The 25,166-nt window shown below is 39.1% G+C and overlaps 1 protein-coding gene across 3 annotated transcripts in view; it reads right to left on the reverse strand.

The window, feature by feature from the left end:
* The window catches only part of slco3a1a (solute carrier organic anion transporter family member 3A1a), a 36,125-nt gene extending 26,840 nt beyond the window's left edge, over positions 1-9,285 (reverse strand). Inside the window, exons 1-3 of one of the 3 annotated variants that reach the window (XM_086298602.1) lie at positions 9,156-9,285; positions 7,895-8,078; positions 2,371-2,827 (exon numbers count right to left, since the gene is read on the reverse strand). In XM_086298602.1, coding sequence (XP_086154728.1) covers positions 2,371-2,827; positions 7,895-8,053 — 616 coding nt within the window. In that variant the 5' untranslated portion in view covers positions 8,054-8,078; positions 9,156-9,285. Of the gene's footprint in view, positions 1-2,370; positions 2,828-7,894; positions 8,079-8,892; positions 8,912-9,096 lie in introns of those variants that run through there. The other 2 variants (XM_086298603.1, XM_086298604.1) reach the window with 2 other exon arrangements.
* Positions 9,286-25,166: the final 15,881 nt, after the last annotated feature.

A 25,166-nucleotide genomic window follows, 5' to 3' on the forward strand; every position in this document is an offset into this window, starting at 1 on the left:
CTTAACAATAACTCATCACTGGGTGGAAATATGCTTTGACAACAGTGACGGGTAACAGCTGTGCTGAGATAAAAACACCATCACTTACAGATTAGGATCATTAATTGTGCCGATATTTTTCAAACTGGGGCTGAGCTTAAAATGATATGATAGTGAATTAAACAATACGTAAAAACATATTTCTTCTGCTTTAAATCCTGACTATTTGTTAACACTTGCAAGTGTGAACGTGTCCAAGTCTTAATGTATCATCATTCTGCTGAAAATGAGACAGCAGTGGTTGCAGAGGAAGCTTTACTGTGTGTGCTAACACATCTGCCTGCGACTGCTGTGAGAACTATGTGTTAAAAGTAAGGTTTTATTGTTAAAGAATTAAAAGGCGTGCTCTTTATGTTATGAACATTTCCTAAAAACCAAGCCTAAACTCCCCATCAAAACACTCTCTGCAAACCTTTCTGCAGAGGTTAAATAGCCTGAAAAAGATTAGAATTGGAAAGGTGTTAAAGTATTAAATAAAGCACTTTTTTAAAATTAAATAATCTTGCTATGTTCACTTGATGGTCTATGATCCATATGATCCAGCTTAGAAGAAGCTGGAAGCTGAACTGCTGAACCATTTTTTCATTAATTATTTCACAAAGTGATGGATCCTTGCCATCTTTACTTCTCTACTTTGTTTTTGCTTGTTGTAAATTACTTGTGTCATTAGTTTTGATCTATTAAACCAAGTGTTTTGATTATTATGTGTCAATAAAAGAAACTAAAGAATCTCTTGTTTCTATTATTGCCAATTTAAGGTATAGTGTGTATTCTGCTTTTATTCATTTTCTACACAGATGATCTTTACTGGTGTGTAGGGAGCTAAAGTGAACTATGAAACTGAAGCTCAAGACATTGGCCACAGAACCTGTTTAAAATTAATTAATGTGCAGTAAATAACCAAACACAGTGGAAGAACAACAAAGACTTATGAAACACAACTTGGTGTGTTTCTCAACATTGTTATTGCTGAAGTAAACTGAATGAATAATCCAAAAATGTAACAAAATATGAAAGGAAATTCAGACAATATACACCATTCATGGAGCTGGGGGCACATGACAAGCCTGCAGCAGAAGGATTAGGACGATCAGCTGAGCACGACTCAATAACACATTGTTCCTCGCTGCTCACCGCTTGTTTTTCCTCCAGCTCTCCTAGCAGCTTATCAGAGGAAGGCAGGACCAAATCTCTCCCCCCCTGTGCCTACCAAACTTCAATCACTCACAGTCCACTTCCCACTATAAACCGATTACAAGCATCGACACTGTGGTGCGAAAATGTTAAAGCCTTTTGTGATACTCTGAGCTCTGTTTGAAATCATAGAGCTCCTGACAATGTGCTTTTTAAAAAAAACAACAACAAAAAAAACACGTTGAAATAAACACAATGACTGGCAATCAAGAACATCAGCTTTGGCCATGAGATTACAAAGCACACTGCTGGCTTTGTCCACAGGTCACATCTGTATTGGAGTGACACACAGCACGCTGCTGTGCAAATGTATCAGGAAGGGTGTGTACCAGCCTGAACTCATCCTACATTCAGGCTCTCATTGTCTCTGCTGCACACTGGTAACAAACATTGCCTGCTATTCAGACACATCTCATGCACTCTATCAAAGGTTGATGTTTCAATCTGGATAACAAATTACAGGCCCAGTCAAAACATAGAGACAGACTGATTGGGATTTTTGCCTGTGGTTTACATGTAAAGGGAAAGATTAATCATGCATAACTGTAAGTCAATGAAACCTTTTTTTTAAATGAATACACTGAAAAACTTATTTTCAATTCTGTATGGTGTGTGTGTGTATGTATATCTATATCTATATATATATCTATATATATCTATCAAGAACCTTACTAGTCAAATTTACAAATTGTAAGGCCTCAGATTTAGTTGCTCTCTAATCTCTAAACAGCTACTGTGAATTCACACTTTTGCACAGAAAGCACTCTGAATTCACCTTAAACCTAGCCACATCAGCAGCATCCTGGATTTGAGAGAGGAGCGCAAACACAGCAGACCGACACATTTCACCCATTTCTGGCCTCTTTACCACTTAAACCACTGCAATGGAGATTAAACAGCTCCAAGATGTGCTCACCTGGCACTCACATGAACAGGCCTGCGCTGGGAACAAAGGGAGATGGTGTGCAGCAGAAGTGCACATGCATAATATGTTGACTTAAGCTATGTAAACATTAGACCTGATGGCGATGAACAAACACACAAGGTTTCATTTCCTCGGGAAATCAATGTGTTGCTCAAAAAGAGCAAAACGTTTCTTCCTTTGATGACACCCTAAGAATTTTTAATATGGCTCACCTATATAGAGTGAGGAGTCTTTCTTCTTTACGTGATCATCGATATAGGAGACCCCCAGGGGCTGCACTGGCGTGGCTCCAATCCCCAGCAGGACCTGGGCTCCGATCAGCAGCAGGTACATCATGTTGGTGTTGGCCTTGTTGTCACATACATTTTTCTCCGCTTGCTGAGCCTCTGAACTGCTACTATTGGAGCAAAAATCCCGACCCTCATTAGTCCTCCACACTTCCCCTATCTCATACTGATTTGTTAGAAACTCGGGTAAAGCTGAGAGCAGAGCGCCGAGTGCCATGACGATGCCACCGCAGCCGATCAGACGGGGCCGGTGTGCTTTAGCCCCAAAATAGCTGACAAACAGGATAAGTGCCAGGTTGCCTATCTCAAAGCTGCTGGCTATCACTCCGACATCAGCACTCTGTAGGTTGAACCGCCGCTCCAGGGTGGTCAGCACACTCACCTAAAAACAAGAGGACAAAAAAAAGGAACAAATAAGTAAAATGTGGGGCCATGCGAATAATGTGGAATGAAGAAAAAAAAAATGTCGAATACATATCTGGATTTTAAAACAAGAGCCATTGAGGAAGCATGATTATTCAAACATAAAAACACACATTAACTATTAGTGGATCTAAATAGGGCCTGTGCTTGATTCTTTCAAGCACTGCTATAAATCACGTGTTTCCATCATCATCAGTCACATTGCTTTAAAGTGTGCCTTTCTACTGGAACATCCTGAATAACGAGCTGTTCAGATGTTCCACGCCGTGGCTCCTCCCAGGCAACAGGCCTCTGTTTCTGATTAGCTGGGCACAGCAACATTTACTTTCATTGCTTCTCTTGTTCACCAGCTGTCATCCAGAGCAAGAGTTAGAGCTTACCAGTAACTTCTAAACAAAGCAAACACAACAGAAAGGTTGTATAGGATAGTTTTTTGGCAACCCTGTTTGTCAGATACGATTCAGAGGTCAGGGAATAAATACTGTGAGGCCACATTTATAGTCAGGATATACAGAGACGGACAATTAACACTTTAAATTTAGTTAGACATGTGCATGCCATGATTTCCCAGTAAAGACGGATCTGTGGGAAGAGTCTCTCTGAGCAATGTGAACCACAGTGGCACATTTTAGAGAGTATAAAATGCTATTTATATATTTGGCTCAAACTGTCCTTTAAAGGGCACAACTACTTCCCTTTTCCCAACTGCCACTATGAAGGAGTTTTGATTGAGCTACTAAAAAAAAGAAAGAAAAGATCCTACTAACACAAACATCCCCTGAAAAGAGGGCCCCACCAGTCAACTTGTGGTTTCTGCTGCTGGAGCATTTTACACATTTCTTTTCCAATTATGGTGATTTAATGTACACAGTTGATTTAGGTTTATAAGCAGTTTTAATGCAGACATAATCTTTGTGGCTCCAAGAGGCTCTGTGCTTAAGGCTTAAATGTGGAAAACTGCTCTTTTCGTCCGTCATGCAAACACACTTGAATGTTTCCTTACCTTGATGCTGTACATTTTAAGTGTTTGGTTTGCAGGAGGAATCACAGTGAAGCATCAGCTTTATATTTTTAAACAGTAGAACATAGAATATATTTTCAGCTTTTCTTGTATTTAGTACCTTCACTTCCTCCACAGCTGTCCTTTCAGTGACAGCTCAACACACTGTGTTCTCCTGAAATTGAACTGCAATCTGTATCTGTGGGTTTACTGGGTGCATTATCTTTACTTTATTTACCTGTGCACAATACTTACTACACAACAGGTGCGTAGACTGTCACTTCCAACAAAAAAAAACAATGCTATACAGTCTATCTGTTTTGTCATTTGGGTTTAAAATAAGCTGTCTTCTGTGACTTTTAGAAGTTAGATGTGACAGCAGGTCATTTTTGCACTTCTCTGAACACAACTGCAGTGACTCTTTCACTACTTATCAAAGTGCGGAGAAGATGATTGTTGGGAGCGGCTCATGCCGGAGTCCTTCAGTGAAGTTTGTTGGATTGAAAACTTCAGAATGAGTCATGACGTTTCTGCCCCTTGGGTGGCTCTTTCTCGGGAATGCAAACTCACTAGATGGGCTGCATTTATGCCTGGCTGGCTCTGCCCAGCTGGGATCTAAGCTCAATCCTGTTTTACCCAGCTGTTAGAAACAATAGTGAGCCCCAACAACCTGTTAACATAACAGCTGCAGCTCTACGCAGACATTAACATTGAAACAGAGGGAATAAAGCCACCACATCATCTCATCCCATTATCGAGAGCCTGCAGTCAGCACCTGTGACTGACAGTTTGAGCAGTGGAAACCCTCTGGATGAGTCATACTCTGGTCTGCAGGTTCAACACGTTTCTGACTTCAACAACCAGCTTTCCATCACGGTTTTTTCACTTACAAGCATAAAATACACAGGAAAAACTGAGAGGAATGCTTAATGGTCAGTGGTCAAAGCCACATTTTCTCCGCATCACAACTCAGACTGTGGAAATGTTTAATCTGTCTCACAGCAACAAAACAAACCTCGTCATGCTGACAACCCATCAAATATGAGAAGAGCAAACCTTATGTGAGCATGAGGAGACAATTTTTCTCAGGATGTACTGACCAGGCATTTAATTATCAACATGCAGAAGAAAGCTGCTCACTGCTGACAGTCACTTCTGCACATTGAGGTTCAGCATTGATGTAAATGTGCAGAAATGGTGCTATTTGTGATGGGAGAGCAACTGTTTATAACTAAGCTTCTGCTATTAGAATGGAATCCAATCTGTTTTATGAGGTGTGGCTTACAGCAGGTTGAAGGTTATCTAAAGGTATTCGAACAGGGCTGCATAGGTTATTTTTAAAGAGCTCTGTTAGTGGCATCCAAAAGAAGCTGCCTCCACAGTTTAGGACATGGGCAAAGAGATGAACTTTTAGTTAGTACTTTCTCTTTTTAAATAACTTGTATAGCATAGTTTGAACACTTCTTTAGAAATGTACTGCAGTTTTCAAAACAACATTTTACACTTTCACAGAATCTGATATCTGACAGGTGTGTTAATGGTTATACTCGTGTTCCAATCAACAAAAATGGCTGAAGTAAACCAAAAAATGTCTGGTAAGTTACTAAACAAATCAGATCCCACCTAAAACCTTATGTTAAAACATTATAGGTATTATATAATACATTATATAAGTACTGAGATTTCAAAAGGACAGCCATGTTTGGGCTTCCTCCGTGTTTGAACACACTTGGTGTGACAGGCCTGCAGCACCAAGACAAACACTGTTGAGGTTCAGTTGTTGCACTTTGTAGCTCAAAGCTTTCAAGTGTCAGATTTGGTGGTTTTGTGAGAAGTGATAACATGAGCAATAGATTTTGAACTCTTGGGCCCTGCATACAAAAACTGACCAATGCTTTCTATTTATAGATTTACATATAACACCACACCCTAAATTTAAAATTTTAATCAGGCATCACTATTTAATGGATGTTTGAATATATTCATCATGCATGTGATCTATTGATATCAAAAGGCAGCAACAAAATACCTTTTTAACCACGGCAAAATAGAGCAGCTTAAATGGCCATACTTCAGATGAGTTGCTGTTTGTTTACCTATTGAAAGCCCATATCCTGAGTGCACATACATTATGTTAAAAAGCTTTGGCATGATTGTAAGCCAGGACTTTAGTTTCCTGTAATACTGTGATTCAAACTCTATGTCCACCAAACTGAAATGATTAGTCAATTAATCCAGTGAATCAAAAAATTTAATTCATTTTTCAGCTATTTTAGCAATTAATAAATCAGTTCTGTCATTTTACCAAGCAGAAGGAATGGAAATATTCTGGTTTTAGCCTTTTATATGTCTTTATAATATCTCATCATAAACTGAATATCTTTGGGTCTGTACTATTAGTCTAGTATTGTAACATACCTAGTAATGACAGGAAAAGAAAAGAAAAAAGTTATATCCCTAATGTGCACTAGACCATTGAACTCGACTGCCTAGAACAATCTTTCATTATTTGCTTCAGACTCAAAGCCGTTAATTCCCTCTGTTCACTTGCACAACTAAAAAGAACAGGCCTAATAAATCACGGACTGCAGACGTACCTGCACAAACATCTCATGTGTTTGTGCAGGTTAACCATTCCCCTGTAGTCAAGCTGCTAAATCAGGAGGCACAGCGTGCTGTTACTGTAAGTGTCTTGTGCTGTAAGCAGCTCACAGAAATCAGAGGGGGTCGTGATAGTTAAATTTTGCCCCTTTGCTGCCAGTAAACACTCCTAAGCACCTTCATCCAATCAGACACCGCATTAGCTCATACAGGTCGACACCAGCTCATTAGACTGTCACTAAGCCAGGTACCTCAGTCCTGGCTGAGTAAATGATATTCCATGTAAATCAGCTCGGTGGGTTTTACAAACAAAAACAGGCCCAAAAGCTTGGCACTAAGTGAATGATTCCAAACCTCACCTGCAGGTCTATCTTTCCTTTCCTGTTTAAACAGGTGTCCAGTGCCAATAAACTACAAAAAAAAACTGCAAATGCCTGTTTAATCTGAAATAAACAGTGAAGAAAAAGACCCCCCTCCTCCCCGTAAGCGACTCCCGAGTGGCACCACTGTGCTCTGTTGTTGCTGGGCCACAGGATGCTTGATGCTCAGCAGGTTCAGTAAGAGTTAAGATAAGATGTTCCACTCCAAATATGGACAAGATATTTAGGGTTTTACTCTAATAATTGAACAAGCAAGCTGAGAAATCAGTGTGATTCTTGGAGAATAAACACTGCTAATATTGAAACTAAATGTTCAGAGTGGTTCGCCCGAGGTTGTGAAAGATCCTCTGGGACCCTTTGAGGAAAAATTTGAAGCACTTCAGGGAGCTTTGTTTAACAAAATCTATATTAGGCATTCCTGTGTTCAAATTTTACTGTAACACTCCATCATCATCATCATCATCATCATCACCAAGACACATTTCAAAGATTCATCAGAAGAAAGCAGGTGTTAATTATGTTATTTCTCATACTAACAGTTTATTTGTATGAGTAATAGTAAATGTGAAAGCTTAAGTAATGGAGGGGAAATTTTTGACCTTGAATGTCATTTGGGGTCAAAGCAGCCAAATTCTGACATCCTAAATATGTTTAGGCTATTATTACTAAAGCTAACCAGAGTTTTAAAGTCACCCTCTGGTAAATGGATGGTAAATGATGATTTAGTTTGAGTTGTGACACATTAGAGATAAATTAGACATGAGTGAAAAGTAGCTATAGAGGTTTTCCTCACAATAAAAACACAAGCAAAAGAGTGGTAAAGGGCATACTATCCTAAAGGGCAGACTTTACTGAGAAGAAGGCAGGTTTCTGTCCTGACACTGTTCTGCTGCATTAGTCAAAAGCATGCAGAGCAGGAAAAGCCCCAAATGCAATAGCCTAGTCCCAGTAAACACAGATCTGAGCAGCCCCCACTGCAGTGGGGTCTCAGTTCACACTGCAGGCACTCCGAGTCCTGCGTGAGCTCGGGTTGTGTTGTACTCACCAGGTATGCTCCGACGGTGCCCTGTGCCAACATCAGGGCGCATTCCGATATTAAGAATATCTTGATATTTGAGAAGCACGAGGAGTTTTTGCGGGGACCGTCTGCTTCCAGCATGTCCCCGCCGCTCCGGTCCGGGTCCCTTTGCTTCTTCACCTGCATCCTCTCCTACGTTAGCCTCACAGAACTACGAGAAATCGAAACACACAGCAGGGTGACCAAAGGCACACACTGGCAGGTACAGTGTTTCGCTTTTCGCTTCCCCTGGAGGCTACATTCGGGGTGCTCCTTGGCGCCGTTCCTCTCGATTCAACAAACTGTACTCTTTCATCTGACAAGCTACCAAACACACATCCAAACTCCGCGGGGCTCCGTCGCTCGTCTGCGTCTAAACATTGCCTCCTTGTCGACGCGCAGAAACATGTGAACTCCCTGAAGGTGTTAGCAAAGGCACAAGTGAGACGCGGACACGTAGATTCCTGTCAGATCGCATGTTTCCGCCGCGGACTTCAGTGGTTTTTCGCGGCGGCTCTGGATTTTGCTCACCAGGTTCTTATTTTTCTGCTAAACTCCGGCCGTGCCGGTCTGTCATTATCCCTAACTCACACAGAGCTTGCCCTGCCTCCGCGCTCCCACCTCCCTGTACTACTCTCCTCCTCTGCGAGCACAAGTGCGGCCCTAGAGGCGCTGCAGAGAAGCGTCGACTCCGCTCAATTTACATCTACTACAGTAGTCCTGTGGGGCCTCGTGCTTGTACTGTCCACACGTATTTAAGAAACACTTAACTATAACAAATTGCCATCTTCTCACACCATAAACTCTTATGTGGTTTTTGCTGGTTTGAGGCTAGCTGCTAAACCGATTCGTTTGTCAACTACAGTTTTAAGTAATTTACCTAAGAAAAATGCAAATGAAGTGAAGAATACAATATGGTTGACACGCCATACTTTATACTAGTACTATTAAAATATAGAAATAGAATATAAAGACAAAAAACGGACCAGGACTTTAACAGGCTTCAGAGTTAAGCATTTTAGCTACCGCCATCTCGTGCCCTTTTTCTAAACCAGCAGTTGTAGAAGCTGTAAGCTAACTTAGCTGGCTAGCTAAACTGAGTAGCAAGAATCGCTAATTTACTTCAGTAATACAGTTCTAACTTTCGATCATGTAAAACAGGCTACAAATTATATACATGTTGGACAAACCTGGCAGCCAACTTCTTAGACTGTCTTTTAGTATAAGAGAAGACAGAAATGAAACCCACCTGTCTCTAACCTACACTTGTAATAGGTCAGTTATTTTAAAACAAATATCCTTACAGTTGCCACAAACAAATAATTAGCTAAAGTGAGCAGACAGTAAGAAGGGATTACCAAAGTGCTAGCAGGGGCTCCATAGTGGGCCACAAAGGTACTGCAGGTGGTCCAAAGTAATAATAATGTACAGTTACATATTTATATAAATACATTTATTCATATAAAAAAAGATAAAACTGGCAATATAAGGGGGTTAGCTTGTGCTATTAATCAATACTCTGACCTAAATGTCCAACACATGTATTGACTTTTGTGTCTAATTTGCAGGTGGCTCACATATTGGGCTTATAACTTAACACAAAAAATTCAAGGAAATATACCAATTTCTCTTGTATTTTAATTAGAGTGAAAATGTAAGATTGAGATTTTCTGGTTTTTAAGTGTGCCACAGCACTGGTGAGTTTGGGAATAGCTGTTCCATTTTAAATTTGGGGATTAATATACTTTAAGAGCCTTCCTCTAGTGGCCATGTGAGGAACTGTAGTTTTATGACACACTTCCTACATGTTTGTAGTGCTTATGGGAAGCTAGCGTTCATCTGTTTGCTTTTTTATCTAACTCAAAGTGACAGCAGCCTCAAGAATTGCCATTTAAATAGTTATCCAATCATTAAAATAGTTGTAAGAAGTTGCATGAATAATAAAACTAAAAATCATCTTGTAATGACATCACAGCAAGTGTGACACTAAATCCATTTCTAAAATGAAAGACAAAGATACAACTTATTGAGAATTTACAAATACATTATAAATTAAGAAAATTGCTGGACATGCGTGTATAGCCTATACAGCATCAGTGCTATGGACAGGCTATAAATGTATGCATATATGGTTTAAAATAGCAAAGTCAAATTTATATCTTGTGAATCGGAATCAATTAGCATATGCTCTGCTACCAACCCTGAGCTTACATTTTCAAATTTGACTTTATTCTAAAGTTCTGTGATCCATCTTCTTCTGCGTAACCAACTCAGGGTTGTGGGTTGGCTGGAACAAGCTGTCAAAGGAGTGAGAGGTGATGGTACATCCTGGACAGGTCACATATATATATATAAACTCCACACAGAAAGACCCAGATTGGATTTAAACTCATAACCTTCACCCAAGTGATAGTGCTAACCACCACACCACTGTGACTCTGTGAACTTCCATGTTACACCAAGGAAAAAAAATTCCACTGAAACACAAAGAGGTATTCAAACACTACTTCAAATCATCATTTTGGTATTTCTTACTATAGAAGATATCGCCAGGACCACATTTTGGCAGGATGACACACACACACACACACACACACACACACACACACACACACACACACACACACACACACACACACACACACACACACACACACACACACACAGGCGGATTGTAAGTGCAAAAACAGCACCAGGCACGGTGTCGCATGTGGTAATAATCAGCTAAACCTTGCAGTTGCATCACTTTAACACTGCCTTGCTAAAACATATAGCAGGAGTTGGCTATGATGTAATGTAACCACATAATGTGATAATGATGGTGTGGAAATAAACAGGACGATAAACAAAATATCGCGTAAAGGCTGTCAGGATTTTCTGCACGGGTCTACGCACAGTTTTAGATACAGCAGCAAGAGATGGAAAAGCAGCACATGTAAAGGTCACGGAGATGAGTTGGTAATCGATCAACTGTGAGATGTGTTTGGTTTTTTTTCATTCAGTATGTGTCAGTGTCCTTTTTAATGGCATAAATATGGGGAAATGTCAACAATAATAAATATTTTTAAACCAGTGACAGTGTAAAAAATAAAAAAGCAACATAAAAATGAAGTTGATCTCACATTATTCACAACATTCACCTACAGTTCCACTGGTATGACAAACCCAGAAGACCTGAAACAGACTCTTTCTCACTTCCTTTGGAAAAACGAGGAGCCAAAGCACAATGAAAACAATAAATGATCACTGTGTTTCAGCCACCAGCCCCCTCATTTTCAGAAACCTTTGGCAGGTGTCCAAAGCGAGATGATCATGAATAGTAGACGTTCCCTCACTCTTGACCGGCACACTCCCACACGAAAATGCTTCCCACACTGCTTCCTACGTTCAGCCTGTCGGGAAAAGCAAAACACAGAGCGTGAAGATGACAGTTTTAGTGTCACATGGTTCAATTATACAAACTGTGGCATAGCCTTTAAGTTCCAACTGAGCAACGATGTGGCAAAACCGAGACATGTATGTAAATATTGAAACGAGCAGTGTAGTGAGAAATGGAAATCTAAGGTACAGCAGAGTGGTTTGCTAGTTTCAAATTGTTCACAGACCCTACACAGCTGAAGCACAACGCGTGTCTGTGACACTTGGGGAGTAGCAATGATATTCAGTGACTCCATCATCACCGATGCTTTTCCCAGAAGGCTCCCACCCTCTTTAGCCTGCTGCCGTCTGCCTGCTTTCACCAATGGGGATGCTGATCAGCTTATAAACAAGTGTGCTGGTATTTGTTCATACATAGCTGACAATTTCTGTGACTTTCTTTTTCACTTGTTGATAGGTGCTTTAAGGTACTCAGGACTGATTTGATCTCCAGTCATTTTGAAGGAGGGTGTAGCTACTGTATGCTGCAGGATGTCATCAAGACACTGAACTAAAAGCAGTTATTAAAACAGTAAAATTTTGCATTTCCCCCTCTCCCTCCTCACAATGCTTTAAACACTCTAAAGCATTTTCACACAATATCCATAAAATTTTGGTAGAATGAAATCTGTTTACCTTGGTTCAACATCTGAAACACAGAAGAAGTAGTCCGCTTCAGAACTGATTCAGTGCTGGAAATGTTTAAATTAGCCAAGGACAGAGAGTGCAGGACACATATCACCAACTGGCTCAACATAGCCGCAATTTGACCTCATACAGACTTCTACGGAGCCAACAAGTTAGCAAACACTGTGAGACATTTGCTTTTTCACTGCTCTGCAGTGGGCTGCAGTGCATTTATGAAAAATTAGAGTTCCTTTTAGGGATATGTTACAATTATAAAACATGCCATTTGTGTATTATATGAAGAGAAGATATATTAAAAAGCTCATGTTTCATACCATTCTGATGAATCAGTCTGAGCAATAGCAAAAGTGAAGGAGGAAACAGGAAGAAGGAGAGGGGGATTTTTGACCTTAAATTACATTTCGTGCCAAAATCAGCAAACCACCATGATACTACAATCAGGATTCAGTCGTCTGAACCGTCGGTGATGTTCTGCATTGGTCAAAAGCAAAGCAGGCAAAGAAAACAAATCTACTTCTTAAATTCAATGTTGTTTTTCACTGAAGATTATAGAGCTTTAGGTATTTTAGTGAGATAAGAGAGTCTTGCAGTGTTTCTTTTGAAACAAATAAGATGGAAATTAAGATAAGAACAGATGCTACATCCATGGACAAATCTGCCAGAGAGAAAACATGTTTATACAGTTTATTTTAGTATTTTAAATACATTACATCAGTCTGTACTTTGTGATTCACATTAGTTTTAACAAGAGCCATTTGTAAAGCAGATATGTGTGTGGTTCTGTTGAGTTCTTTCCTGCTCTGTGCGTGTGTGTGTGCACCACTGTTTACATACAGTAGACGTGCAGAGACATGAGTCAGGTAACCAGCAGAGGGTGGAGACAGCTTGGTCCGGTGCCAGGAATGTATGAATGGAGAAGTCTGCAGAGTATTGTTCTGCCTTCTGAAACAGCTGCTATTTATAGGATTTGGAAAAGGGTGGATTGCGGGAAAAAAGCCCAGCCCATTTGGGAGACAGTGGGGAAAACTGAAGGAGTCTGAGGAATGACTGGGAGTACAAACAGTCGTGTACTTTAACTTTTCCTGTTTAAATTTCAAAGGAAAGCATGCTGGCCAAAGAAAAGCTACATGTGTTTTTTTTAGTCATTTAAAGTCAAAATCTATCTTTTTCTGTCATCATTATCTTTATGTCATGTAGAAAGCTTACTTTAACTCCCGGATATTTAATTACGGCACACTTCTAGATCTCTATGTTACTATAGCAGAAGCTACAGTAGCCTCTACTATAGTGATTCGCAATTAAAATTACAATTAGACAAGCAGTAACACTTTAGATGTTGAAACTTTAAACATCAATTGAACAACCAGTGAAAAAACAGTGTTTTTTTAGTTCTCAGAACCTTTTTGATCAGCTCATATCGGCCCTTGGTGCAGCTTTCTGACACAAGCTCTTTTAGCTGATGCCTCTTTAATGGCACCCTCCCTTTAATATATCTTTCCTGTGATTGGCTGTTATTCACAGACAGAACTTCGAGGCTTTTCTGTTCACAGAGACTAACATGACCATATTAGGGAGATCCCCTCTTACTGACATCATACAGAGCCATGAAGAGAAAAAAGAATTTGAATATCAAATGTTTTGAGATTTTTGGCTCTGAATGAATATTTTTGCATTGGCCCCATGGCTTTAAACTTAAAACTTTAATATGAGCATCCACATTACATATGATATATAATAACAAGGAAAAGCACAACTGGCCCAGTTAGGCTTGAACACTAATACTGTGGTTGTAGTAGAAGCTACTACAGTGGAGACTCTAATCTAATCTTTTCTGTGTAAATATTTCCTTTATGAACTATATTTCTTACACAGGGCCAATGTGGAGAAAGCTATAAAACATTACTCTCACACACCAGCAGTGTCTCTGACTTTTCACGGCTCACCTCACTTTGAGTCCCGCAGAGGGTTTCACCTCTGGTAAAGGGCTCGGGGCAGTTTTTCCTTCCCCGTCTGCTACCTGCAGCTGTCAGTTTTTGTGTCCTTGTTGCAACTGAAACATCAAACACAAATTTAGGCAGGGTCCACAATTTGAACACCTGCAGCTCTCTCTCTCTATATATATATATTCAGCTCAGTGCTGATCTTAGAGTTATGCAATAGTTTGCACAGAACACAGAACCAATCATTTTACAGTCTTCATTTCATTAGGCCTCAGCAATCGTCCACAAAATCTCTTCATCCTTCTCTTACGCCACTGTGGCTATGGAAACAGCTCCTGGAGGATATGGGCAGCAGGCTCCGCGCAGAGGGACTTTATTTTTATGTTGTGAACTTATCACCAGATTAATTGGAAATGTGATGTGACTCGCTGCAAAAACCCAGTGGTCATTTTGGGCACCTGCTAATGCCAAATTGGCTTTATAAAGACTGTATTTATTTTTTATAAATATTTTTGTCTCATAAGAATCCTTTTATAGCTTTAATATTTAGTTAAGTAAACTGTATAAAACAGTTTTCATCTAACTGACTGATGTGGAGTTGGTCTAATAAGATAAGAAAAGATAAGATAAGAAATGACCGTGTACAATAGTACAACGAAATTGAAAACTGTCCCACGTCAGCACTAAGTACAACTAAACACAACAAAACACAACACAACAACACACAGCAGATGTTAAAGTGGGTTTTTTTTAAAGTCCAAAAAAGGTATGAGCAAAAAAGACTTGACTTAATAAATAAATAAAAGAATGAGTGAATGTTTACTGCACATTATTATTGCCCCCCAAAAATGTCCAGGGAGGTAACCAATGAGATCAGCTAATGCAGGGATGTCGAACTCTTTTTAAATCACAGGCCACATATGGTCCACTTTGATCTTACCCACTAAACAGTGGACGTCAGACAGATGTGCAGATCATGTTTTTATATATATACCAATTCTGGACATCTGTGTGACATCTGAATTTGGTCGACAATTTGGATGTCCAACCATCACCCAACCTGGACGTCAGTATGATGTTCAACATTTGAACTTTGGACTGGGTAATTTTCTTGAACATCATGTGGATGTCTATGGCAGGCGCAGGAAACTTACATGATTAAGAAATGTAATTTTTTTTATTTACAAATTTCAACATTGTTATCAACATGATACGTATAAATGTGGATTATTTTTAAACAAACACAATTTATTATGTATTAGCCTATTGTTTTATTCAGTAGGCTATTACATGTTTGTGATCGGTAACAGAAGTTGCAACCGACAGTATGTGCAAGTGTGTGTGTATGAACTGGACATACTTTGCAAACTGCCTGTCAACAACCACAGTTGGACTATAAATAGCCCGTACACAGAGGTCCTATGAATGTCAACATTAGAAGTACAGTATAGTAGATGTAAAAATTTTTTTAAAAAGACATCAAAACAAAAGTTGTTGCGGACCAAAATTGCACCTCCAAAAAATGACTTAAAAAGACGTCACTACAACGTCACTTTGTGCATGGGGCAGACCAGTGAAACTCCAGTTTCTGTCAGTGTAAAAAGTTGAACTATGTATTGAGATATCTTAATATGACACAAATAAGAGCAATTTAAACATTATGTGTCAGTTTTTCTACATGGTAAAGAACTGCTGCTGTAGTAAATGTAAAAAATCATTCTTCTCATCATCATTTGAGCGATGATTGTAAGAATGTTTGTAAAATTACAGAAACCTATAATCCAATTACACAGCAAAATCTCCAGTGTTAAATTAACACTGGAGAGTGTCTATATGGGTCCACACCTCTGAGTGTTAAATACAACACCGTTGAGTGTTAAATTAACACTTTTGACAGTGTTATATGTTTAAAAGTAACCTAGTCAGTTTTGAAGATTAACAATGGCTAACACTGAGCAGTGCTGATTTTCTAACACTGGAATATTTCTAACATTTTGAGTTATTTTCCAGTGTTAGACAATGTTACATGTTGTAAATATTTCTTAACAAAATGCAGTAGTTTATGATATTCTGTGATCACTAGATGTTTTATATTATTAAACAATACGATATATTTAATTAAGATATATGAATGACAATGCAAGTTTAGCAGTTCAAAAAATTCTACATAGGAACAAGTTATTTAGATGTATCACCACTTTGCCAGGGTCTGGAAGAAGACCCAAATTGCCAACCTCATAGGAAATTACTTAGAATATTCAGGAACAACCAAGGAACCACTCAGGCTCAAGCCTGCCATGAACTGGAAACTGCTGGAACACCACAGTGTCACTGTCCACAGTGAAGTGAGTTTCACGTCATCGTAAATCGAGAGGGTGCTGACTAAGACCGAGGAGCCTGCTCCAAAACTGACACCTTTTTGCTTGACTGAAATTTGCAGCTGTCCACATGGACAAGCAAAATGCCTTCTTGAGAAGAATTTTGTGGTCAGATGAGAAAAAGATTGAGGTATTTGGCATGACAAGAGGTACGTTTGGAAGAGTAAAGGTGAGGCTTTCAAGTCTTAAGAATACTGTATCAACTGTTAAGCGTGGTGGTGGTGGCATCATGTTCTGGGGCTGTTTTGCTTCAAGTAGTACTGCTACAGAGTGGTCAGAAATCCAACCAGAATTATACCAGAAGGTTTGTGATGACTACCAAATGCTTTTGGTTGAGGTGCAACTTGCTAAGGGACATTTAACCAAACATTAACAGGGGTGTATCTATACTTGTATGAGTACCTGTATGTATACTTTTGACCCTGTGTGGGATAAAGAAAATCTAAAACAAATTCAAACGTGTTCATCCAATTCTTTAAAAAAACAGTCCAAAATTACCATGACATGATGTGTGCATAAACCTTTTGCCAGAAGAACTGCTGTAGGTAACATTATGACACAGGCAACTTTTTCCCCTTATATTTGCATTTTACACCCATCATACACTTATCAACTTATCATTCCTTATCTTTTTAAGCTGACTTCTCAGAATAAAGCTGTAACTATCTTTACTAGTGCTACCATTGTTGCAGCTTGAACCGGTTGGTTGTTGTAGCATGTACAGGTTTCTTATTTCAACAACATTAGATTGGTGGATATTCTCGCCGAAGTTCATTGCATGTTCTTCTTCTTTGAGTGTGGAACGTTTTCAACGTGACATCCTGAGACTCTGGGTGCCGATCAATGCTGCTGAGCTTAAATTTCACTTGGAGGAAGCTGCCTCTGCAGAGGATGTGCTCACTTAAAACGTGCATGGCTGAAGGAATGTTTTCGCTGGAGAACCCCCAACATGTTTCCCGTGGTGTCAAATCACCCTGCCCGCATTCATACTACTCAGTGACTTCAGTGTTTGTTTTTTTTAATGTTTAATCGTGTGCCAAGCACCATAACAAAGACACAAATTTAAAACTCAACTTTAGCTGCTGGAACGCAGCTATGTAAGCCAGTGACGTATGCTTAACTGTTAAATATGTGACTATAGTTCTCTCAACATTGATCCCTAAATTCTTACGACACAGATAAGATGAGAAAGAGAGTGAGACCCAAATGGTGCAGCAATATCTAATGTCATAATCTGTGAGCAAGGACAAATGAAGTTTAATCACTTACTCAATTTTACCCCCTTTTAGACTTTAGCAGAGATCTTAAGGGTGTATAAAAACTGCATGAAAGTAAGGAAAGCCAAATGGCATTCAGTAGGGAGTTGATGAAATGTCACCAGGCACTTATTGTGATTGTGTCCATTCTAAATATAGCTTCCTGCTGTCTGTTCTATATTTCAAACTGTTTCGTGCTGCTGCACTGATCTCTATTTTTACACCAATATCAAAAGAGAGGGCAGCGTGTGATTTTAAAATAGCGTAATATTATCTGTGTCACTGGGGAGAGGGTTTCAAGCATGACACACATAAAGCAACATGGTCTGGTTTCCTTTCCATGGTAAAGTCAAGCCAGTGGCTATATTTGCTTATTTACAAACGCAAAATGGCCTTTGATAAGCTTGCTGTTTTCCTGACTTTGTGCCAAATTGTTGTTTCTGAACGCAATCCACATCAGCCAAATGTTGCATTCTCATATTTGATGATATCTTTGAACAATAGCTAAGGATTCTTCAAGGGAGAATTCCAGGTAATGTGCGACTCACCTCGAATGAATTCACAAGCATACAAAATGTAACTGCTAAAACCAGTCCAGCGAGTTGGATGGTGCACATGAAAAAAGTCACCTAAGGAAAATGACTTTTGAGCCAGCTGAGCATGGGAAAAATGCACTGGAAAGTTTTGAGTTACAAGTGAGGTAAGATGGAAACAATGGCAGGACAGATCGAGGAGATCACAAATGGAAACTTCCGAGAGGACATTTGAGTCAGACTATTTTTTTTTTCTTGCGTTGCCCTTTATTTGCCTGTCAAAACAATATATGCAAACATGAGTTTGCTTCACTCAGACGGCAAGTAAATAGACTGGTTCCTATACAGCGCTTTTCTACTTGAACACTCAAATCAAAACAAAACAAAAGAAAATGCCACAGTTAACAATATTCATAGAAGCTTTTTCATAGAAGCTGTTTTATACACGTAAGTGCTTTCTATCTAATATTCACACTCCAACGAATGCATTGCGGGGCAAGTTTTGGTTTATTATCATGTCTAAGGCTACTTTGGCATTCAGACTGGAGGAGCCAGAGATCAAACCAATCTTTTAACTAGTAGATGACGTGCTCCACCTCCTGAGCTACAGCCACCGACAGCAAGAAAGAGTCAAGGCCCTCTGATCTCATCTTCATATGACCTGGGTGAACTGTATCGAGATGGATATTATCCCAAAGTACTGTTTAAGTGTTGTGGGATAATCCCACGGTTGCACTTGAAACTGAAACATCCTTAAGGTCATGGCAAACAGATTGGAACACTAAAATTCAGAGTTAGTTAAAGAGCTTACTGCAAGAATTTTTATATACTGTGTAGCTTGTGCTACGACGTTTAGAAAAAACACCTTATGCAACCAGCAGCCACAGGCCTCTGAACCATCTTACCACAATGTGCTGCAGCTGAACTCAAACTCATTTAGTCTGCCCCCATGAGATACTCACTGTATGCAAAGTGCATGTTTGGACTTGGTTTATGTGTTTGGAGACAATCATATTATCTGTTCATATAATTGCAGGTGCTGTTGAGTTTCTTCTTCACAGTTGCTTCATCATCACTTTTCCAGGCCTGATATCACCTTAAATTACACCTCACCCGACAGCAAGGCACTGTTCTGGATATTTTGAAAACCATGCATTATACATCTAATTTCAAATCTGGGTATGATATTTAAATGATGTAGAAAAGCTGTTTAAAAAAAAAAAGAAGTAAGAATGTTTTTTTGATTCCAGTTAGACATGAGAGTTTATGCTATGCCTGTTTATGCCCTGTCCTTATCTTCAACGTCATGCTGCTCTATTGTATCTTAATTGTCCCTTGGGGATTGTTATGATCCAATGTTGTCAGTGTTTTGTTTTATGCGTGACTCCTCCCACCAGAGGATGGCTGTGGGTTTTTCCCCCTTCTCTTTTAGGAGTTGGACACCTGGGCGTGCCTGCCGAGTAGTTGGGTGGAGTCTCTTCCTGTCCTTGGATTGGATAATTGGCTAATCACCTCCAGTATTTAGCTACCAGATGACAGCCACCTGGCTCCCTCTCTACTAGCCTCCACCACCCAACAAATAGCATGAGCTTTTGATTCGGTTTTTTGATAGAGTGTCTGTGCCCAGTGAGTTGCAAGTATAAACGTGTGTGTATGTGTTGGTATCTTAGTTTTGTAAATAGCTGTAAATAGATTTGTAAAGTAGCAACTGAGTATTTTGTTCACCTTGTATATATTGTTCACTGCAGCAGCCTAGTAGGTGTGAGAAGCCATTTTTGTTGATTAAGTTTTCTCCTGTTTTTCATGTAGAAAGTTAGGTAAGTGAATTGTCTTTTGTTTGGTTTTCATTTTGTGTAGGAAAGCATAGGGACCATTAGGGAGTTTTGTTTGTTATTTTTGGCACTGCTCACTGCTGAAGCAAATAAATGGCTGCTTAGCATTTTAGAAGATACTATTGTTTGGGTTCTTGTTTTGTTGGAGCGGGAGTGGGCCAATTTTTTGTTGCGTCTATTACACGTCTAGACAAAGAACGTAACAGGATAAATAAAGTCTTTCTGATTCTATATCCTCTCAGTTGTTACTTCATTAGTTAAATCTTGTTAGTACAGGATGGAGCCATCTTTTGCCAGATCCTCACCCTCCCTCCACTTTTTCAATTAATTCCCTTGCCCGGCCCAGGAGCCACCGCCAGTCCCCTCTGAGGCCTTCCCCAAACTGCAGCCTCAATTTATGTTCAAGCCATCTGCCGTTACCTACTAGAAATGCTGTCGAACCCAAAATGAGGATGTGGTTCCAGATAGTGAATGTATGTATATAAAGTATTTCATATCACAAGACAGCAAGAAAAAACCAAATTCCTTTCAGCACATAAGCTTTCTTCAGAAACACATTTGGGTGTAGCCCTTGTAAAATGTCACTAGGACCTTGTTTGTAGCCGATATACACAGATACCCCGAAGATCTTGCTTTATATCTAAAACCTGTGTCTATTTTATTGTAAGATCTAGATAAAATAGGTGTAGATAAATAATAAATGCATTTGAACTAAAACCCTTAATCAGAAACACAGTGAGCACTCCTCCAGTGGAAGAAGTGTATTGGATGAGGATGGAGTGCTGTGAGTGGAAGAACTATACATTTAGTCATGCAAACTTTTAGTCATGTGAATTACCACATTGCCTGTAATCCCTTTAATTAAAGACTTATAGTCTTTGTTACGACTGGCAATTATGGAGGAATAGATCCATAAATCCAGTGTCACCACTCTGCACTCACAGGGGAAGTTAAAGCAAAGCATTGTTTAAGATCAGCTACATTATCCACAAAGTTAGATTTGACAGCTGCCCTTATTAGACAGAGTAACGGCACTCTGCAGTACAGCCTTAAGCATGAAAGAACTGAAACAGTTCTGTAGGCTTCACTCAGCACATTTCATTGCTCATTTTGCAGGGAAGATATTTTAGTCAGTGACATTTTGATTGTCAGCGTTTGGCAAGTGGTGGGCTGATAATTCACATTGGAAAGCTGACTAATTGGGCACCACGTCCAAAAGACTCGCTGTCACTGGAGGCTGGCCAGAGTTAAGATGATTTCATGCAACTGAAGAGATAATTCACTTGCAAATTTCCCTCGGCAAAGAACGAGATATGCGTGCGAGTTCTCTGGCCTCGATAGTAATCCTGGTCGCAAAGCAGATCTTTGCTGTTTTTTCCTCACATTCTTAGTTTTAGTTCAAATTTCTCATTATTTCAATACTTCCTGGTACCCTCAACACAGACATGAAGTCTGATGGCACTGCTGGGGCAGACAGTTTGAGCTCAATCAAGTAAATCTATGCAAATAAAGAGGAATCATGTCGCCCAACCTTCCTGTCTGCAAAAGGTATGCAAACATGCAAGTCATCTGACCGACCTCTGTTCTATGACAAATTTGCAATATAATGTGTATAAATATTAAATGGCAGCCGTTTTTTAATGACAAGTAAAAATATATATACTCCCTAGCCATTTTTACACATATATAGAACTTTAGTAAACAAGAACAAATGTCTGTTTTTATCCTCAGCTAAGTATAAAATTTAAAAATTTTCATTGATGAGGTTTTCATGAGTAAAGCCTTGATTTATTTATTTATTTTTAAAGATTTCATGAGCATTCATTTGGAGTAGTTTCTGGTCACCTAAATACTGTGTGTCCTCACTGTCCTTAACTAGTATATGTGCGCCAGATTTCATTGACTAATTGTTAACTATGTGTATTTGGTGCTGGACAGTTTCGAAAATTGGATTTAATGGAGTTCTCTAAGAATCGGGCATATATATACAAGATTTACAAAATCTTGTTTCCATCCAAATAGTTTTAGATACTACTTTGTGCTTTTGCAAAATAATGGCTAGAATAGTAGACAATTTACTAAAAAAGTGTGCCTGTAATTGTATAATTTTCTTTGTGTTGAAAATATCCTGTGTCACAAGCTAAGACCAAACATGGAAATGATAGGAGAGGACTTTATGTAAAATTCTGACGAGCTCTCAGGGGCCATTACAAACCACTTACCATATTTATACTATGAAATATTCAAGCAGCACTTTTCCCAGCAAGCACATAACCATTCTTGAAAGTCAAATGCAACCAAACTAAATGCAACATGTGAACATATGGTCGCTTTGCAGTGGGACAGCAGCCTCGAAGATATGCTTTTAGGTAAAGTCGAGTCAAGCGATGTGCAGTTAAATCACATTTGTATATGTCAAATAGGGGAACTTAAACAAGTTATATTTCAAATCAGATGCAAGCTAAAAACAGGATTTAAATGAGGACTCTGTAAAGCATTGTAGTTGTTTACTAGCCACTCTCCATTTTTGCTGGACTTTGTTTTGAGCAGGCACTCTGGTTGTCTTTTCCTGCCAATACTGGAAAGGATAGAGGTGGATTAATTGTCTCAGTAATTCTAATGGTGCAAGTCTGAAAGCTTCTTTCCTGTATGGGAAATGATATGCTAATGGCCTGCTCTTCCCTCTTCTATAGTCCTGTATCACAGCTGTCTGATGAGAGCATCAGCCTATAAGTGCCTGCTAATGATGGATGCTTTCAGTTTTATCAGCTGCAAGCAACTGGCTTCAGTAGTCCTGGTGAAATTATCCCTTTGCTTTGGCCTGAAAAGATCCATCTGTCTTTGTCTTCAGACATCCAGATAATGAGTTCTGTTAGGCATCTTTTCATGATTTGCAAATTTCTGCTGTTACCGTAATACATGTATTCAAAGCCGATCAATTGACAGTTTAAGCTAAATGAATGGAGCGGTACATTGGTTGAACCTATATTTCAGCAACTGTTAATGTCGAGTTAGGAAGGGCACAGATGACATTAGCTATAGTTGGAGTGATATATTGTTATGGTTAACAACTCTATAGTTCTGAAGTTTTTATTTTCTTTTTTTATTATTCTCATCTGCTCAATCAGTATGTAATAAAGCTTGAATAAGAATGGCAATTCACTTTACTTCCATTGCCCAGTACCAAAATAATTTACAGCTAAATAGCTGGATAGTTCTCTCTTGGGATTGCTGTAAACCAAATGCTAAAAGGAGGCTGAACATTGCACTTGCGTCACAGAATGATTCCCCTGAATATGTAAATAGGTAGTCACCACAGTAATGTTTTCCTTCTTAGGGAGGTGAAGATGGTGCAACATGACTTCTTCACAGCAGCAACTGTAACTGTAAGCTACATGGAAAGATATAAACCAGTAAGACAGAGATTAAAAACAAAAATCTGTGCCGACCCTGAGCACACATCTACAAATGCATGCACTAAAAGCTGGGAAATTCCAGCTATTACAATATGATGACATTTCATATACTCGGGCTCTATACACTTTGACTGATTGTGTTACATCTGCATGCCTTCCTCACTGGCCACTCTATTGGTAGCACCTTGCTAGTACTTGGTTGGTCATCACAACTGTCTTAATTCTTCACAGCACCCATTCAACAAGGTATTCCAAGCACTTCCATACTGACATGTTAACATTTTATTCAGTGATGCAAATCTCCTGTTCCAACACATCCCTAAGGGGCTCTATTGGATTTAGATCTGGTGACCAGATCTATATATATATATATATATATATATATATATATATATATATATATATATATATATATATATATATATATATATATGAATGCTTTCCAGTGTTTCCATTGGTTTTCCATTCATTGTGAGGATATATATATATATTTTTAACCACATTTCCTTATCATATCCGCAGAAGAAGGAAAGGTAGAATTATCACACACATAAAGCGAGTGTGAGTTAAGTCAGGAAGAAGATTTATTTGCTTAAGCACATACAGATATGAAGCAGGTTCCTGTGAAACAGCCTTTGATGAGAGGACGTTGTTGAGGTTATATTACATAACTATCCAATGAATGTTGCAGAGGTCCATATTATTCCATATTTTAATACAATTTATTTTATTTACAGCATCTTTTCAATGTTATTAGTACAATTTTTAGCATTATCCTAAATAACTTCTATATCTTTTATTTCATCTTGGGCATTAAAACTCTGAGCAATGTGCACACATAAGATTAAAACAATGTCTAGCGTCAGTAAGTCCTTAAAAACCTCCTTTCTTAGTTGTGGACGGCTGCATGGTTAACTGCACAAACATTTAGCAATATGCGTCACATGAGAAAGAGTGAAACATGCGCGTCAGTCTGGCACATTGATGAAATTAAAGCTGAGTCTGTGTTGCTGTCACTTGCACACCATGAAAGATGTGTGAATAAACTCTTAGCACATTAGCACAGAGACACATTTGTTTATGATTTAGTCTGTACAGTGGCTGAAATAAATTTTCTATCACAAAGGTTTGTAGTTGTTTTTTTTCTTCCCCCCTTTCTCACCATCTCTTCTCCCCTCTATTTTTCTTTCTCTCCCTCTCTTTCTTTCATTCTTTCTCCCTGTCCTATCCCCCAGTCATGTCTGTCCCATCTGTAACAACCAAAAATTAAATCAAATAAATACATAATTATAATAAAGGTCAATCAAATGGACCAATATGGCAAGGCCATGATGATCCAGTTGGTAAAGTAAATCCGCTTGGCATCTTTCTTGACCTTAAGACAACAACTCTGATGGCTAAAGATCCAAACGGGACAGGCAAAAAAAAAAAAAAGTTTGTAGTTTAACAATTAGCTATAGATTAGCTATAAAGCTAAAGATTTTTGTGTTGTTGCGCCTATTACAGCAAACAAAAGCACAACACATTAGTTTTGACTTTGACTTACTTTTACTTACACGTATTTAATGTTTTGTTGGTTATGTACAATTTAACAGGCAATTAAGGTCAGCAATGTATGATAATATTAATCTAGAGGTCCTCTAAGCACTGTAAGGCAATGCATTTCTTTCAAAATAAACCATCCATCCATCCATCCATCCATCTTCATCCGCTTTGTCCGGGGCCGGGTCGCGGGGGCAGCAGCCTAAGCAAAGAGGCCCAGACCTCCCTCTCCCCAGCCACCTCCTCCAGCTTATCCGGGGGAATACCAAGGCGTTGCCAGGCCAGCCGAGAGATATAA

Source organism: Aulonocara sp. 'chitande type north' Nkhata Bay, linkage group LG7 (assembly GCF_057382095.1).
Source record: "Aulonocara sp. 'chitande type north' Nkhata Bay isolate Kocher_YH1m ecotype deep benthic linkage group LG7, A_spYH_male_GT1.1, whole genome shotgun sequence".
In the NCBI taxonomy this organism is placed as follows: domain Eukaryota; kingdom Metazoa; phylum Chordata; class Actinopteri; order Cichliformes; family Cichlidae; genus Aulonocara; species Aulonocara sp. 'chitande type north' Nkhata Bay.